Source organism: Conger conger, chromosome 14, assembly GCF_963514075.1.
Source record: "Conger conger chromosome 14, fConCon1.1, whole genome shotgun sequence".
In the NCBI taxonomy this organism is placed as follows: Eukaryota; Metazoa; Chordata; class Actinopteri; order Anguilliformes; family Congridae; genus Conger; species Conger conger.
In genome coordinates, this window is record NC_083773.1 from 7,808,051 (window position 1) to 7,823,580 (window position 15,530).

Below are 15,530 nucleotides of genomic sequence, written 5' to 3' on the forward strand. Positions count from 1 at the left end.
TGAAACCTGAGACTATAAACACAGTGAGTCAGAGGGTGAGTCAGCATGTTAGTGTGCCTTTTTCAATGATAGGAAGGGATTTAGAATGGTCTTGTAACAATGTTTAACACAAAAATGTTACCTATTGTACCTTTAAGGTAAAGGCGATACAACAGCAGAACTCTTGGGAATTATGGGAAAAGAGTAATTTGAAAACCACACTGTTGTCATAGCAGGCCTTTGATAGTAGTGGTAGCAGAAATGGTCATTATGCATCCCAATAAGAATACTCAAAGGCACGTGGTAGTTTTAAAACTAAAACAGTTTTATCGTCACAACATAACATACACATGCTGAACTTTTATTTTTTGTAATTCTTTAACTTCATTTGTTTGACTCTTTCTTTTGGAGTTTAAGGGTGAGAAAATGTGAGGAATTAAAGTATTTTAGCACCAACATCATTGCCCATTTAAAGCGGAATTTCCACGCATACACACAAGAGGGAGCTTACATCTGCAAGTCATTTTCTGAAGCAAAGGAAGTCCTGTGTTGTTTCTTTCCTAATATTGGTTACCAAGCAACAGCTTCTGCTGGATGCAGTTTTAGAATGGGAGTCCTGTGGCAGATTTCAATGTCCCTTCCTTCCTATTGGTTAATGCAGCAGTGTTGCCATGTCAACCTAGCCTTTATTTTTCCCCCATAGGGGTTGGATTGAGACTTTGTACTCAGCACATCCACACACAAAAGGAAAGCTCTCAGTAAATTTCTGTTCTCAGCAGGAGTCCAGACGCGTACAGCAGTCTAAACAGTGTACTTTATTGTTTAGATTTGTAATCATTTGATTTTCAAAGTTTCAAGCAGATATCCATCCCTCAATTGATCTCCGAAATCAGATAATTAGGAGACTTAACATTGCGAGTTGACATCACTCATTGAGAAGTAATAATTGCATATTTACAACAATTTTTGTATAAAAACACTTGAAAAATAAAATGCCGTACCTGCAGCAAGGACAACGTTTTCTGAATAATCCTTTGTATAACTGAAATATCAACTGGACAGGCCATGGCAGCAGTGCATTATCACTGACAGCACTAGGTGCCAGTGTTTCAACAGCCCAACCCCTTGTACCTAAACCCAAAAGTTTGTTGATAGAGTACCATCTATCAATCCAGAGTGCTATCCTATCTATCCAGAGTGCTATCCTATCAATCCAGAGTGCTATCCTATCTATCCAGAGTGCTATCCTATCTATCCAGAGTGCTATCCTATCTATCCAGAGTGCTATCCTATCTATCCAGAGTGCTATCCTATCTATCCAGAGTGCTATCCTATCAATCCAGAGTGCTATCCTATCTATCCAGAGTGCTATCCTATCAATCCAGAGTGCTATCCTATCTATCCAGAGTGCTATCCTATCTATCCAGAGTGCTATCCTATCAATCCAGAGTGCTATCCTATCTATCCAGAGTGCTATCCTATCTATCCAGAGTGCTATCCTATCTATCCAGAGTGCTATCCTATCAATCCAGAGTGCTATCCTATCTATCCAGAGTGCTATCCTATCTATCCAGAGTGCTATCCTATCTATCCAGAGTGCTATCCTATCTATCCAGAGTGCTATCCTATCAATCCAGAGTGCTATCCTATCAATCCAGAGTGCTATCCTATCTATCCAGAGTGCTATCCTATCAATCCATTTGCGGAGATGTGACGAATTTTCTAGATTTGACAACTTTTTTAGATGCAGTTCGCCATGATATAATGGACCTCTTTGGACCTAATTACCACAACAAAAGGGTCATAAAAGTACATTATATCAGGGTGAAATGTGTCTTAAAAAAAGTTGTCAGATCTAGAAAATATGTCACATCTCAGCGAAACTCTCTGGATAGATAGTACTCTGGTTTTTTAAGGTAGCCTACTCATGTAATGATTGCTGCAGGAACTTGTGTGGGGTGGGCCTGTGTTACTGTCAATATAAAAGATGTATGGGCTGAAAGCTACTGGGCCATTCCATGTTGCAATTCCAACTGCAAATCTGAAGTGCCACTTCTGCTGTGAGCACCCCAACATTTCTGTGATATCGTCCTTCGCCGCTCCAAAAGGCCTGGAGATGGCATTCAAATGTGTTCATCATGATATACATTTTTAACCGCAGCAAAATGTCAATGTTTTGGGTAAAGCTACACTTGGTGTCTCTAGTAATGAACACCTGATTATATTCAAACCCACAGTTCACTAATAATTGCTATTAATGAAGGGACTTTTGTGAAGCTACACTTTGTGAGACAGGTCCTGACAATCCTGACCGGTTCAGTGCCCTTCCTTCCAGGACAGTGCTTCAGCCTGTCCACGGTTGGGGGCAGTGCGGGCGGGGGACTCCGTTGAGTTTTCTTCCCCCCCCGGAGGCCTACTTGCCACACAACATCCAGCGTTCTCTCTTGCTGAGCGGGTATCCGCGCTCTGCGTTCAGGTGCTTGTTGACGCGCCAGTACTTGTCGCCTTTGAAGAAGTACGTCTTGCCGTTGGTCCAGGTGAAGGCGGCGTCCAGGTTGGAGGGAACCCCAGTGAAGAGGTCTGAAATGGGTTTGGGGTACGCGCTGAGGACCGTGTACTTCAGCTCGTCCCACTGCCAGTACCTTGTACCCTGGTTCAGACAGGAGGATGTCAATAACACAGTTATTCAGCAATCTTTGTATACTCAGTAATAGCTGTACACACACACACACACACACACACACAAGAAATCTGAAATGTCAAGTGTGTAAATTTCAGAATATTGCCTTCATGTCATGATGACAATTTTATATATACTCTATAATGCTAACAGAGATGCAAAGTTTAATTGGAGACAAATTGCCAATCAGGGCGCTCATAATTATTACTCTGGTAATCATAATTCTCTTAATTTGTCATGAAGTTGATTTGAGATGAGTCTCTATAGTTGGTGTTGCTGCAACCTCAAACCCATATGAATGTACTACATAAGCTATGACCCTAATTAGTGATGAGTGTTGCTGCTATGGGGACAGTCAGATCTTCACTGTACCTTGAAAAAGAAAAGCTTCCTGTTGGCCGGCAGGTATAAGGCTGCGTCAATATTCGGGGGGATGCGTGTCAGAGGCTTGGGGTAGCCGTAGTCAAGCCGGAAATCAGTGTAGCGCCACACTTTGTCTCCTGCGAAACAGTAAACATGACGTACAATGAGTTTAAACCAAACCTGCGACACGCACCTGCAGTACCACGAGAGTGCTTCTGAGGACTGCCGTCATGCTAAGACGACCAGTGCAGGCCCCAGAGTTCATCAGGCGTGAGTCAGCACGTAATCAGCTGCAGCATATTCAGCACATAATCAGCCACAGCGTAATCAGCACATAATCAGCTGCAGCGTAATCGGCACGTAATCAGCTGCAGCGTAATCGGCACGTAATCAGCTGCAGCGTAATCAGCACGTAATCAGCCGCAGCGTAATCAGCACATAATCAGCTGCAGCGTAATCAGCACGTAATCAGCTGCAGCGTAATCAGCACGTAATCAGCTGCAGCGTAATCAGCACGTAATCAGCTGCAGCGTAATCAGCTGCAGCGTAATCAGCACATAATCAGCCGCAGCGTAATCAGCACGTAATCAGCTGCAGCGTCACCCAGGGAGGGAGGGATCGAGTCGGCGGAATGACGTCATCGTTAATGTAAATTTATTTTTTCCTTCTGGCGCCGCACTTCATGTGAACTTCTTTGCTGTGATATTTCCTTCGCTCATGAGCTTTTGAGTTTTGAGTGAAGCTTGACGTGTGCCTCCTAAAAATCATAACGGGGTGTACCCTTGAAGAAGTAGGTCTTGTTGGTCCTCTGGGAATGGACGGCAGCATCCAGGTTCCCCGGAAGACCTTTCCACAAGAGGCTGGTCTTGATGGGGGGGTTGTGTCCCATATTGGACACTGTCCACACATACTCTCCGCTGAAGGCGAATGTCTTCCTGAAGGGGCCTGAGGGACCAGAGGGAAAAAACACAGCTCTCTGCCTGATACTGGATACTGAGAAGGAGTAATGGTAAAGCTAACTGAATAGTACATTACATTACATTACATTATTGGCATTTGGCAGACGCTCTTATCCAGAGCGACGTACAACAAAGTGCATACCCATAACCAGGGATAAGTTCGCTGAAAGACCCTAGAGGGAAGTACAATTTCAACTGCTACCTGTACAGTATAGAATAGTACCAAGCTGCAGTAACTTTTGATGGAATTACACAGCTCTGAGCAGTGATAGACATGACATGGGTAATGGTATCACAAAGTATTGAGCAGGATTGATTGTGATGACAATCCTTACGCCATTCAGAGTACCGAGCAAGTGTATATGTCATGACATTAACATAAAGGGTAATGTTAATGATGTGACAAAACAATGCAAGGTCTAGAACAATTTCTGAGTTTAAACTTAGACATTTAGCAGATACTAAAGCCTGATTTATACTTCTGCATCGAATCTACACAGAGGCTATGATGCATAGTTACATTTCTGGGGAGGTGCGCGTCAGGCTACACCATAGCCTCTGCGTAGATTAGACGCAGAAGTATTGCAATGGCTTTAGTCATAGAAACACACAAAAGTGCATTTCACGGGGTAAGTAGACAGCATAGGAACTAGAGATGTGTACAGTTACAGTCATATAAGTGCCACTGTCAAGGTGTTTGCCTCAAGATGTGTGAGATAAAGGAGAGAATCAACAAAGATATTTTTTCCCAACAATCAAAAGTTGGATGAGCAGGTAAATGGATGAGTGCTCCAAGACTTGGGTTTTCTTACCTAGCATGATGGCGTCCAGATCAACTGTGCAGGGATCTGGCTTTTCCTGTACGTCAGGGCGTGTTGTGGATTGTGGCTCGTCTGTGGGTAAGCTGGTCGTCCGTTTACCTGGGAGTCAGGTAAAATTAAAGTCATCTCCAGAAAGTATTTCAGATAAGCTACTGTTTATAATGGCAGTGGTGGGGTGTGAGATAGACCCAAACATCAGGCTTGTTACCTTAGGTAACTGTGTGCCACACTAGGTAGGCACTGGGATGTGAGACAGGTCAACCCAATTTGGTGCAGCAATCTGGCCCATAAAGCATAAAGTGTCTTGGAAGTAGGAGTACTGATCTCAGATCAGTTTTATCTTTCAGCTCACGATGGATAAGGTTAGGACACGGACAGGGGAAACCTGACTCTGGTGCGGGGTTTCTACTCTGAGATGATCGAACTACGAGCCTGGGGTCCCGAACGTAGCACGGCGCTTGCTGAACGTAGCACGACGCTTGCTGCTGAACGTAGCACGACGCTTGCTGAACGTAGCACAACGCTTGCTGAATGTAGCGCTTGCTGAACGTAGCACGACGCTTGCTGAACGTAACGCTTGCTGAACGTAGCACGACGCTTGCTGAATGTAGCACGACGCTTGCTGAATGTAGCACGACGCTTGCTGAATGTAGCACGACGCTTGCTGAACGTAGCACGACGCTTGCTGAACGTAGCACAACGCTTGCTGAACGTAGCACGACGCTTGCTGAATGTAGCGCTTGCTGAACGTAGCACGACGCTTGCTGAACGTAACGCTTGCTGAACGTAGCACGACGCTTGCTGAATGTAGCACGACGCTTGCTGAATGTAGCACGACGCTTGCTGAATGTAGCACGACGCTTGCTGAACGTAGCACAACGCTTGCTGAACGTAGCACGACGCTTGCTGAATGTAGCGCTTGCTGAACGTAGCACGACGCTTGCTGAACGTAACGCTTGCTGAACGTAGCACGACGCTTGCTGAATGTAGCACGACGCTTGCTGAACGTAGCACGGCGCTCGCTGGCTTTTCCTGTACGTCAGGGCGTGTTGTGGATTGTGGCTCGTCTGTGGGTAAGCTGGTCGTCCGTTTACCTGGGAGTCAGGTAAAATTAAAGTCATCTCCAGAAAGTATTTCAGATAAGCTACTGTTTATAATGGCAGTGGTGGGGTGTGAGATAGACCCAAACATCAGGCTTGTTACCTTAGGTAACTGTGTGCCACACCAGGTAGGCACTGGGATGTGAGACAGGTCAACCCAATTTGGTGCAGCAATCTGGCCCATAAAGCATAAAGTGTCTTGGAAGTAGGAGTACTGATCTCAGATCAGTTTTATCTTTCAGCTCACGATGGATAAGGTTAGGACACGGACAGGGGAAACCTGACTCTGGTGCGGGGTTTCTACTCTGAGATGATCGAACTACGAGCCTGGGGTCCCGAACGTAGCACGGCGCTTGCTGAACGTAGCACGACGCTTGCTGCTGAACGTAGCACGACGCTTGCTGAACGTAGCACAACGCTTGCTGAATGTAGCGCTTGCTGAACGTAGCACGACGCTTGCTGAACGTAGCACGACGCTTGCTGAATGTAGCACGACGCTTGCTGAATGTAGCACGACGCTTGCTGAATGTAGCACGACGCTTGCTGAACGTAGCACGACGCTTGCTGAACGTAGCACAACGCTTGCTGAACGTAGCACGACGCTTGCTGAATGTAGCGCTTGCTGAACGTAGCACGACGCTTGCTGAACGTAACGCTTGCTGAACGTAGCACGACGCTTGCTGAATGTAGCACGACGCTTGCTGAATGTAGCACGACGCTTGCTGAACGTAGCACGACGCTTGCTGAACGTAGCACAACGCTTGCTGAACGTAGCACAACGCTTGCTGAACGTAGCACGACGCTTGCTGAATGTAGCGCTTGCTGAACGTAGCACGACGCTTGCTGAACGTAACGCTTGCTGAACGTAGCACGACGCTTGCTGAATGTAGCACGACGCTTGCTGAACGTAGCACGGCGCTCGCTGAACGTAGCACGACGCTTGCTGAGCATAGCACGACGCTTGCTGAGCGTAGCACGATGCTCGCTGAACGTAGCACGGCGCTTGCTGAGCGTAGCACGACGCTTGCTGAGCGTAGCACGATGCTCGCTGAACGTAGCACGGCGCTTGCTGAGCGTAGCACGACGCTTGCTGAACGTAGCACGGCGCTTGCTGAACGTAGCACGACGCTTGCTGAACGTAGCACGATGCTCGCTGAACGTAGCACGGCGCTTGCTGAGCGTAGCACGACCCTTGCTGAACGTAGCACGACGCTTGCTGAACGTAGCACGACGCTCGCTGAACGTAGCACGACGCTCGCTGAATGTAGCACGACGCTCGCTGAGCGTAGCACGACGCTCGCTGAACGTAGCACGACGCTTGCTGAACGTAGCACGACGCTTGCTGAACGTAGCACGACGCTTGCTGAACGTAGCACGACGCTCGCTGAACGTAGCACGACGCTCGCTGAGCGTAGCACGACGCTCGCTGAGCGTAGCACGAAGCTTGCTGAACGTAGCACGACGCTCGCTTCTCACCGTACATGGCCTGGATGCCCTTGATGTCGTCGGCGTGCAGACGGAAATAGGGGCGGTAGCCGATGTAGACGGGCGCCATCAGGGCGCGGCTGTACTGGGAGTGGCCCAGGCCCAGGGCGTGGCCGATCTCGTGCGCGGCCACGATGCGCAGGTTGGTCCCGGAGTAGCTCCCCTCCGTCCAGGTCTCGTCCTCGTCGAAGTGCACCAGGCCGGACTCCGGGGGCTCCGCGTGGGCCAGCACGCTACCTGTGGAACACCGAGCGGGACGCCACCATCAGGCCAGACGTTCGCTCGACAAGGCCTGGGCTAGCATGTCTTCTGTCTGCCACAAATTGATTTATTTCATTTATTTACCTGTAAAATAAGTCATTGAGATTAAAAAATGAAAACAAATAAGTATGACGGTTGGGAGGCCTGTAGCGTAGTGGTTAAGGGACCTTACTGGGACACGCAAGGTCAGGTTAGATCCCCGGTGTAGCCACAATAAGATCCGCACGGCCGTTGGGCCCTTGAGCAAGGCCCTTAACCCTGCAGAGGATTGTCTCCTGGTTAGTCTAATCAACTGTACGTCACTCTGGATAAGAGCGGGATGCCACTGTCAGCAATGCAGGGTTAAGGGCTTATTGTGGCTACACCGGGGATCAAAACCACTGACCTTCCGTGTCCCAGTCATGTACCTTAACCACTACGCTATGCTGCCCTAAACATATTTACCTGTCTCATTGAGATTAAGTATTTTTTACAAGAGGGACCTGGCCAAGGGGCAGCATAAAACAAATAAGCATGAAGGTTACACAACAAATAACAAAACATTTACCACAGATAATTTACCAATACAGATATTTACCAATACTGCTCCATTCTAAGTCCTTTAGGACTGAATCAAATTCACCATACAAAATCAATTCTGTTAGTTTTAAGTCGTTCTGTAAGGTGTTCCAAGCATACGGGGCAGCGTACTTAAAAAGCTTTTTTGCCCAGGTCAGTGCGAACACAGTGGGAACAGTCAAGTAATAGCTAATAGAAACAAGAGTGGAAGAGACCCAAAATGGCTGCCAGAAGGGAAGATGCAGAGTGAATGATTACATTATATAAATGGTTTGAATAAAAATGCAATCAGTTTAAGTTGCTTGGAGGCTCCTGATGGTTGCCCCCCCTTCCCCTCCCTCCCTCCCTCCCTCCCTTCAGGTCCCCCTGGATCTATCGGATTCCACTCTGAGGAAAATTGCATTGCGTTCTTCAAGGTCAGTTTTTAAAACAGAAATCAGTTTCACAGTTTAATCCACCCATCCATTATCTAACCTGCTTATGGTCAGGGTTGAGGGGGGCTGCTGGAGCCTATCCCAGCATGCATTGGGATAAACCAGGAATACTCCCTGCACAGGGTACTCCATCGCAGGGCATTTGCAGTTTAATGGTGTGCCCTATCATGAACTTAGTCTCAGGCCTCATTAAGCTGGCACCTGACCATAAAGATATCATAGGATGAGACATGGTTTGAAATCTTTCAGGCTTAATTTAAACAGGTATATATATATATATATATATATATATATATATATATATATATATATATATATTACTTCAATGCACATAGCAACCAATCACATTTTTCTAAACTATAAAAACATTAAGGACAATCCTTTCCTGTCTTATTTCCACCCTATGGACTGCGCCACACAGCTACCTTTTATTTTATTTGCACAATAATCCTTTCCGTGAGGAAAAATGACACAAATTGGTCATCACTACTATAGGAATGACATAAATCAAGGCTAATATGATCATGGGCACAGTTGTACGGATGACTGTGACTATGAACACAGCCGAAGGAACACAGCCGCCTGTGTAGCAGCTCTCACCCACCCTCCCCAAATGCTCACCTGGCCCATCGAAAGGGTCAGCGCAGGTGAAGTCCTTCCTGTGGAAGGCGATCCTAATGTCTGCCCGTCCATAGAGAACCTCTCGGAAGGTGAGGGGGGTCACTTCGCTCCAGTACTTGAATGCCAGGCGGATGGCCTCCCGCGTTTTGTCCTGTCGCAGGTCAGGGGTGAAGTTGTAGATGCGGTAGGTGAGGCTCTTCTTGCGCCAGTAGCCTAACAAATAGCAAACAGTTCTTTTTTTTTCTGATTACTGTTAAGTGCTATACTACCATATGGTATTATTATTAATGATCCGAGTGAAAGCCCCAAGGTCCACAGTTAACTCCACAGTTCACTGCATCTTTACTGGTTGCTGATTTTAAGGTCAAAATGACAAACCAGCAAGCCCAGTCGCTCACCAGGATGACCAAGACCGGGTAATCCTGCAACTACTCTGTAAGGCTCTGTAGGGCTCTGTAGGGCTGTAGAGCCACTCTGAAGAAGTCAGAGCACGGATTTATCTCCCAACGGCTGTGCGGATCTTATTGTGGGGATTCAAACCACCGATCTTGCGGGTCCCAGTCACGTACCTTAACCACTACACTACAGGCCGCCCTACACGCATTGCAAACAGGCTTCCACTCACTCAGCACTCTGTACTTGAATTTCTGGTTGAAGGGGTCCTGAACGCCGCAGCGGGGCTGCCGCATCACCGCCAGTGTGGCCTCGTCGATCTCCCCCGTCACCGGCAGGTCGGTCACCCGTTGGAAGCTCCTAGATGGAGAGGGTGAGCGAGAGGGACACAGGGGAAAGGTTTCAGCAGGGGAACGGGATGCAGTCAACATTTTACTTTACTTTACTTGATTTACAAATAAATCTGGTCACCTTAATGTTGCTTCACAAATACACTCATGGCAGCTGAACTTTCCCAAAAACGAGTATTATTTAGTCATTTGACTCACATAGTAAATAAATGACTAAATAGTTCACGTCATGAACTATTTAGTCATTTATTTACTATGTGAGTCAAAGGATTGGCCAAACATTGACTGAACAGAAGCCGGGGTCCAGCAATGTCAGCCCTTGGCTGAGGCCCAAGGTACCACAGACGAAGATTCCCCCCAAAAAATCTTTCCCTCACAGCTCTGGGGTCTTCCACAAAGATACAGATTCAATGTCTTTCTGACCTACAAAGGGAACACCCATATTTCCCCTCATATTACACCATTTTATATTTTTCTGTCCTCTCAAATGCAAACTTTCACGCTGTACACCTTGTACACGTTGTTCCTCAGACAGCACTTGTCTGCATTTAGCTACACCTTTGGAAATCTCTCTACGGAAGCGGACAGCACGGAACAGAGTGAATGGCTAACCAAGAACACACTAATATGAGGGAAAACTACACTGTAGAGGTCCAAACACCTGTCACTCTTGGAAGCCACATCATCAACATGATCTCATTGCCATCGAGTTGATAGATTGAGATCTGCAAATAGAGACTTGAAGGGGCGTGAGACTAGGCTGGATTTGCAAGCCTGCGGATCTGTGAAATACTGGTGTGATCTTGGTATGACGTGTCAGTGTTAAAAGCTGAGCCGGCAGCACATCCACAGGACCGGGGTAAAGGGGCAGTTGTGCAGAGCTGAGGTTTCCTGCCCACCTGAGGGCCTCTGTGATCTCCTCCATTTGGTATCTCTCAATCTGGGGGTCCAGAGGGGTTTGCAGGTAACCGTATCGCTGCAGGTAAGCCTAGAGACAAAATGACAGGGAGAGCACAAATGCTTGTTGTGAAATTCTGCTCGGGGAAAAGAAAAGTCAGGACCTGATCTGACAAGCCCCTAGTGATTAAAAAAAGAAGACTTGCACAATAGACCCCCACACCTTTCTACATCCTTAATATGTCTGTCAATAGAGCAGATATTTTTTATATGATCTTAAAATGCTATGTTAAAATGCCACCTGCTAGGTTTACGCAGTCAATGAAAATCATTCAAAACCTTTATTTGCTTGGCAAATGCTAAACTATAGACTGGAAAAAATGCTTAATCTTATTCACGCTGAACTAAAAAGTGAGCCATCCTATCTGTGAATCATGAACCCAGTTGACTTACAGAATCACACTAGTGGAAAACTTGCCAAGTGATCCGGTCACAGGTAATCGACACCGACTTCGACACCTACCGTGGCTTCTGTGAATTCATCGTGCCTGACCATCACCGCAGACAACACGCAGAGAGCTACTGTCGAAAGTTGCACCGCCTGAAGCAGGTATCCCATTTTCACAAGTTTAGTGTTTCAGCAGGCGACGGGGAGCAACTGACAGGAAACTACTACAAAGAGGTGTAGGCTACCTTCTTCCCTTCTCGTCCTGAAATGAAAACATTAAGAAGTGGCTCAGAAGAACTTTAAGAAGTTAATGGGTGTTGCGCAACCGTGGCGGATTGCGTAATCTCAAATGAACAATGTTGGCAGTCAAAATAACCAGCACGAACGTTTCATAAAAAATCTTTTAATTGTAGTGTTAGGCTACCTTCTTTTTTCTCGAAGAGTTGATGCTCCTCTCTGTATTGCAGCTGCCTCTTGCAGTTTATACATTCAAAGCCGAGTGAGTCACAGCCCTAGGTTCCGGCCCCCACGATGACCAGTTTCAGAGGAATGCGATTCTTGGAGCGTTGTGTGGGAGAGGGAAGCCACAATCGCTGTAGCAGCACATCTTTCACAAATCATCTCACGCTCTAGAAACTCTGTGATCGGCTAAAAGGAGGCCCGGATGTTGATAAGAAGGAACGGGTTCGTGACTTTTCCCTGAGAGTGCAATGCATGTCTGCGTGAATTGTATGCGTTATGTATCTGTTATGTCAGTGGAGTCCTGCCAATTTAGTACATAAAAAACATCATAATGAAACAGCCAGAAATTAATTGTCATTATTTCCCTTAGGCCTTACTCATATCCTACGTTTTTATTGTGGGTCTGGGATAGTCTATGTCTCAACGCAAGGCACACATCATCTATCATATTCCTGGCAACAGGCTTGTTTTTGACAATTTGTTATTGACTCCCAAACAAATTTAGGCTGCCCATTAAAGCTTCTTGTGGTATGGTAGTTGAAGGAGGGGAGCAAAATACTGAACAGCGTCTCATTTCATGTATTCCATCCCAGGGCTTTTCTTTTCTCAGCAGAGGAAGGCTACAGATGAGGGCAATGTTTGTCATGACTAGCATGGCTCTAAGGAGAGAGAGGAGGGAGCTCTTCAGGCCTGAGCAGCAGGTATGAGGCAGATGGGGAAACATAGAATGTTTTCCAAGTATTTCTTCAAGTGTGCGGGTCTATGGTCACGTTTCCACAGTCCATGTCCTAACTATCAATTTGAGCTAAAATACAAAATGGATACTTTAGGTTTATGGCCACATGAGACGTTTTATGAACATGAGCTCTGAGCCCCCCTGTAAAACTACCAGCCTAAGAACCTAAGAAGTGGGAAAGGCCTAGAAATAGAGCAGCAGCAAGCCGCAGACTGGTGTGTGAATTATAACAACAGGGTGCTGACACTACAGACCTCGTAGAGCCTGGCCATCTCTCTCGCCTTTCATGTCCTTTATGGACTCCCTCCGTTGGCATTCTTAGGCATTGATTTCATTTGGCGCAGGGGTGTCAAACTCCAGTCCTGGAGGGCCGCAGTGTCTGCAGGTATTTGCGCTTGTCTTTCAATCAGCAGCCAATTAAGGCCTTGAGGACAAGGTGTGTGGACTCTTTAGCCAACAAAAGACTTAGAAAATGCATCTCTCGTGCTGAAACACACCAAACACCAGCAGACACTGTGGCCCTCCAGGACTGGAGTTTGACGCCCCTGATTTAGCAGCTTGCTCTCAGGACTGCATCCAGACTTGTTCCCTCAGCTGCTTTAAAGTGTTTTGGGGGTTTCCTGCACATTCTCAGGCCCAGCTGGTCACTGGTCTGCGGACAGATCTCACCAGTCCTACAGAATGTGAAAAACACCGAACGAGGAGTGAACGGTGCGTGTGAAGAATGTTTAGTTCAAATATAGCAGGACAAACGATGGTGTGGAAAATGTACATTTTATGCAGCATGTGAAGTATACAGTGCAAACATGGAATTGTGGTGAAAATTGGTGTTGAATGTTTTGCTAAACCTGAACGATTATAGTCCTCTGGTTTACCTGTGTTTGGATTTTTATCCATTTATTTTTATATGTCAGGAATCTCTGGATGAAGGCAGTGCTTTGCATGAAACAAAGCAATGTGTCACGAAAAGGAATTGTGCCATTACATTACATTACATGGCATTTAGCAGACGCTCTTATCCAGAGCGACGTACAATGAAGTGCAGATCAAACACAAGTACAAGTGCGAAGAGGACCTGAGAGGACAGTACAGTTCCGAGTCCTAGTGTAACCATACAGATATAATCGGAACCCTTGGAGAATACATCAACTTCCAAGCTAGCATACCACGGTTGGCAGCTAGAATTCCCCCTAGTACAACAATACAATAGCTAATACAAAAAAACAACAATATCTATACAACTATATAAGCGCCATTACAGTCTATGGCATATATACGGCTAATCACGGTGGTGAGTTAGGGAGGGAAATGTGTAGCCTGAAGAGATGAGTCTTCAGTCTGCGCTTGAAAGAGGTCAGCGACTCTGCCGTTCTGACATAAAACAGATCAGCGATTAGTATTGTTGGCAATGGTAAATGCCTCTACGCAGTTAACCCATATTTACACAGCTATGACTGGCTAGGGGCAGCCGTGGTGCAGTTTGAAAATGGTCTGTGCTGGAGGACAGGAGGTGTTTTTGGCGTCCTGGTAGCCATTTACATTACATTACATTATTGGCATTTGGCAGACGCTCTTATCCAGAGCGACGTACAGTTGATGAGACTAAGCAGGAGACAATCCTCCCCTGGAGCAATGCAGGGTTAAGGGCCTTGCTCAAGGGCCCAACAGCTGTGCGGATCTTATTGTGGCTACACCGGGATTAGAACCACCGACCATGCGTGTCCCAGTCCTTTACCTTAACCACTACGCTACAGGCCGCCCTGGGAATGGGAAGCTAATTCCACCACTGGGGGGGATCAGAACGGACAGGATGGACAGGAGGTTGTAAAACGGTGAGGCGCAGTAATAGCTGGTGTGTCGGGCATGATGACTGTTTAAGAGATATTGCAGAGCGGTCGGTTTAGGTTTTGATGTTGATCCGAGCTAATGCCGGATCATTTGAGGGAGATGAGAAGGGGAGTGACGTGGCTGAGCCTGGGGAGGTTGTAGATCAGGGGTGGGCAATTCCGGTCCTGGAGGGCCGGTGTGTATGCAGGTTTTTGTTTCCACCAATTACCCTGGCTAAATGAACTAATTGGCTGCATGAACCAACACTGGTTCACTCAGAGTAGAGCACAGTAAAACCGGGGGACACAAGAGCAGTCTTCGGCTGTCGTTCATCAAGAAATGTACTGTAGCTAAAATGTCAGATGGCATAACAGGCTAATTATGTAATTAAGGCCAGAAGTTGGTATGAAATCCAGAAATGGATACGGCCCTCTTTGCCCACCTCTGTTGTAGCTCATCAGGCGAGCAGCAGCATTCTGGAGGTCTGGACACAAAGGCAATGTTGCAGTCATCTCGGTAGGGAATTACCAGCACATGGACCAAGGACTTGGCGGTGGACAGATTGTGAGGAACTGATTCTCCAGATGTTTCACAGGAATTATCTGCATGTCCAACATACCGCTGTCATGTTCTCGGAGTAGGACGGTTTGTTGTCCAATCCCGCTCTGGGAGGTTCCTAGGAGATGAAGACATCAACACTGGGATGTCATCCAGGGTGAGTAAGAGGTCAAGCAGGAGGGAGTCCTGAGCTAGGGAACATCTGTTAGTTGTTTTTGAGTATATTAGTTTTTAGTTTTAGTATTCAGAGCTAATAAATATAACTTGCATCGGTTGTAGAAAGCTGTATGCTCTTTTGGGTTTTTTTTTTTACACTCACTAAATTATTCATTCATGATCCTAACCTGCTCGCAGGGGGGCTGGAGCCTATCCCAGCATTCATTGGGCGAAAGGCAGGAATACACCCTGGACAGCCAGTCCATCACAGGGCACACACACACACACACACACACACACACAGGCAATTTAGACTCTCCGATCAGCCTAACCTGCATGTGTTTGGACTGTGGAAATGAGGAAATTGGAGTACCCGGAGGAAACCCACACAGACACGGGGAGAACATGCAAACTCCACAAAGAGAGGCCCCGGCCGACCAGG

General features: G+C 46.7%; 1 protein-coding gene across 3 annotated transcripts; it reads right to left on the minus strand.

Moving 5' to 3' along the window:
• Window positions 1-283: 283 nt before the first annotated feature.
• LOC133109913 (matrix metalloproteinase-19-like) lies at window positions 284-11,912 on the minus strand. Of its 3 annotated transcripts, XR_009704800.1 has the most exons (11): window positions 11,774-11,912; window positions 11,425-11,611; window positions 10,904-10,992; window positions 9,887-10,014; window positions 9,262-9,474; window positions 7,379-7,624; window positions 4,794-4,901; window positions 3,803-3,967; window positions 3,032-3,159; window positions 475-2,629; window positions 284-381 (listed from the first exon to the last, which is right to left on the minus strand). XR_009704800.1 is itself a non-coding variant. In XM_061219657.1 (10 exons), the coding sequence occupies exons 2-10, from the start codon at window positions 11,518-11,520 to the stop codon at window positions 2,393-2,395; spliced, it is 1,410 nt and encodes a 469-aa protein (XP_061075641.1). In that variant the 5' UTR covers window positions 11,521-11,611; window positions 11,774-11,912; the 3' UTR covers window positions 284-2,392. The 3 variants fall into 3 exon arrangements, 2 of the variants coding, with proteins under 2 accessions (XP_061075641.1, XP_061075642.1); XM_061219657.1 differs by having other exon boundaries at window positions 284-2,629; XM_061219658.1 differs by having other exon boundaries at window positions 284-2,629; window positions 11,425-11,810.
• Window positions 11,913-15,530: the final 3,618 nt, after the last annotated feature.

What these genes read in the sequence shown, in the direction of transcription:
- LOC133109913 (XM_061219657.1), bottom strand. Translation starts at nt 11,520, where the DNA reads ATGGGATACCTGCTTCAGGCGGTGCAACTTTCGACAGTAGCTCTCTGC. An exon ending in GAGATCACAGAGGCCCTCAG is followed by an intron (nt 10,015 to 10,903) that starts GTGGGCAGGAAA and finishes CTCTCCATCTAG; the next exon opens with GAGCTTCCAACGGGTGACCG. An exon ending in CAAGACCTACTTCTTCAAGG is followed by an intron (nt 3,160 to 3,802) that starts GTACACCCCGTT and finishes ACTGTTTCGCAG; the next exon opens with GAGACAAAGTGTGGCGCTAC.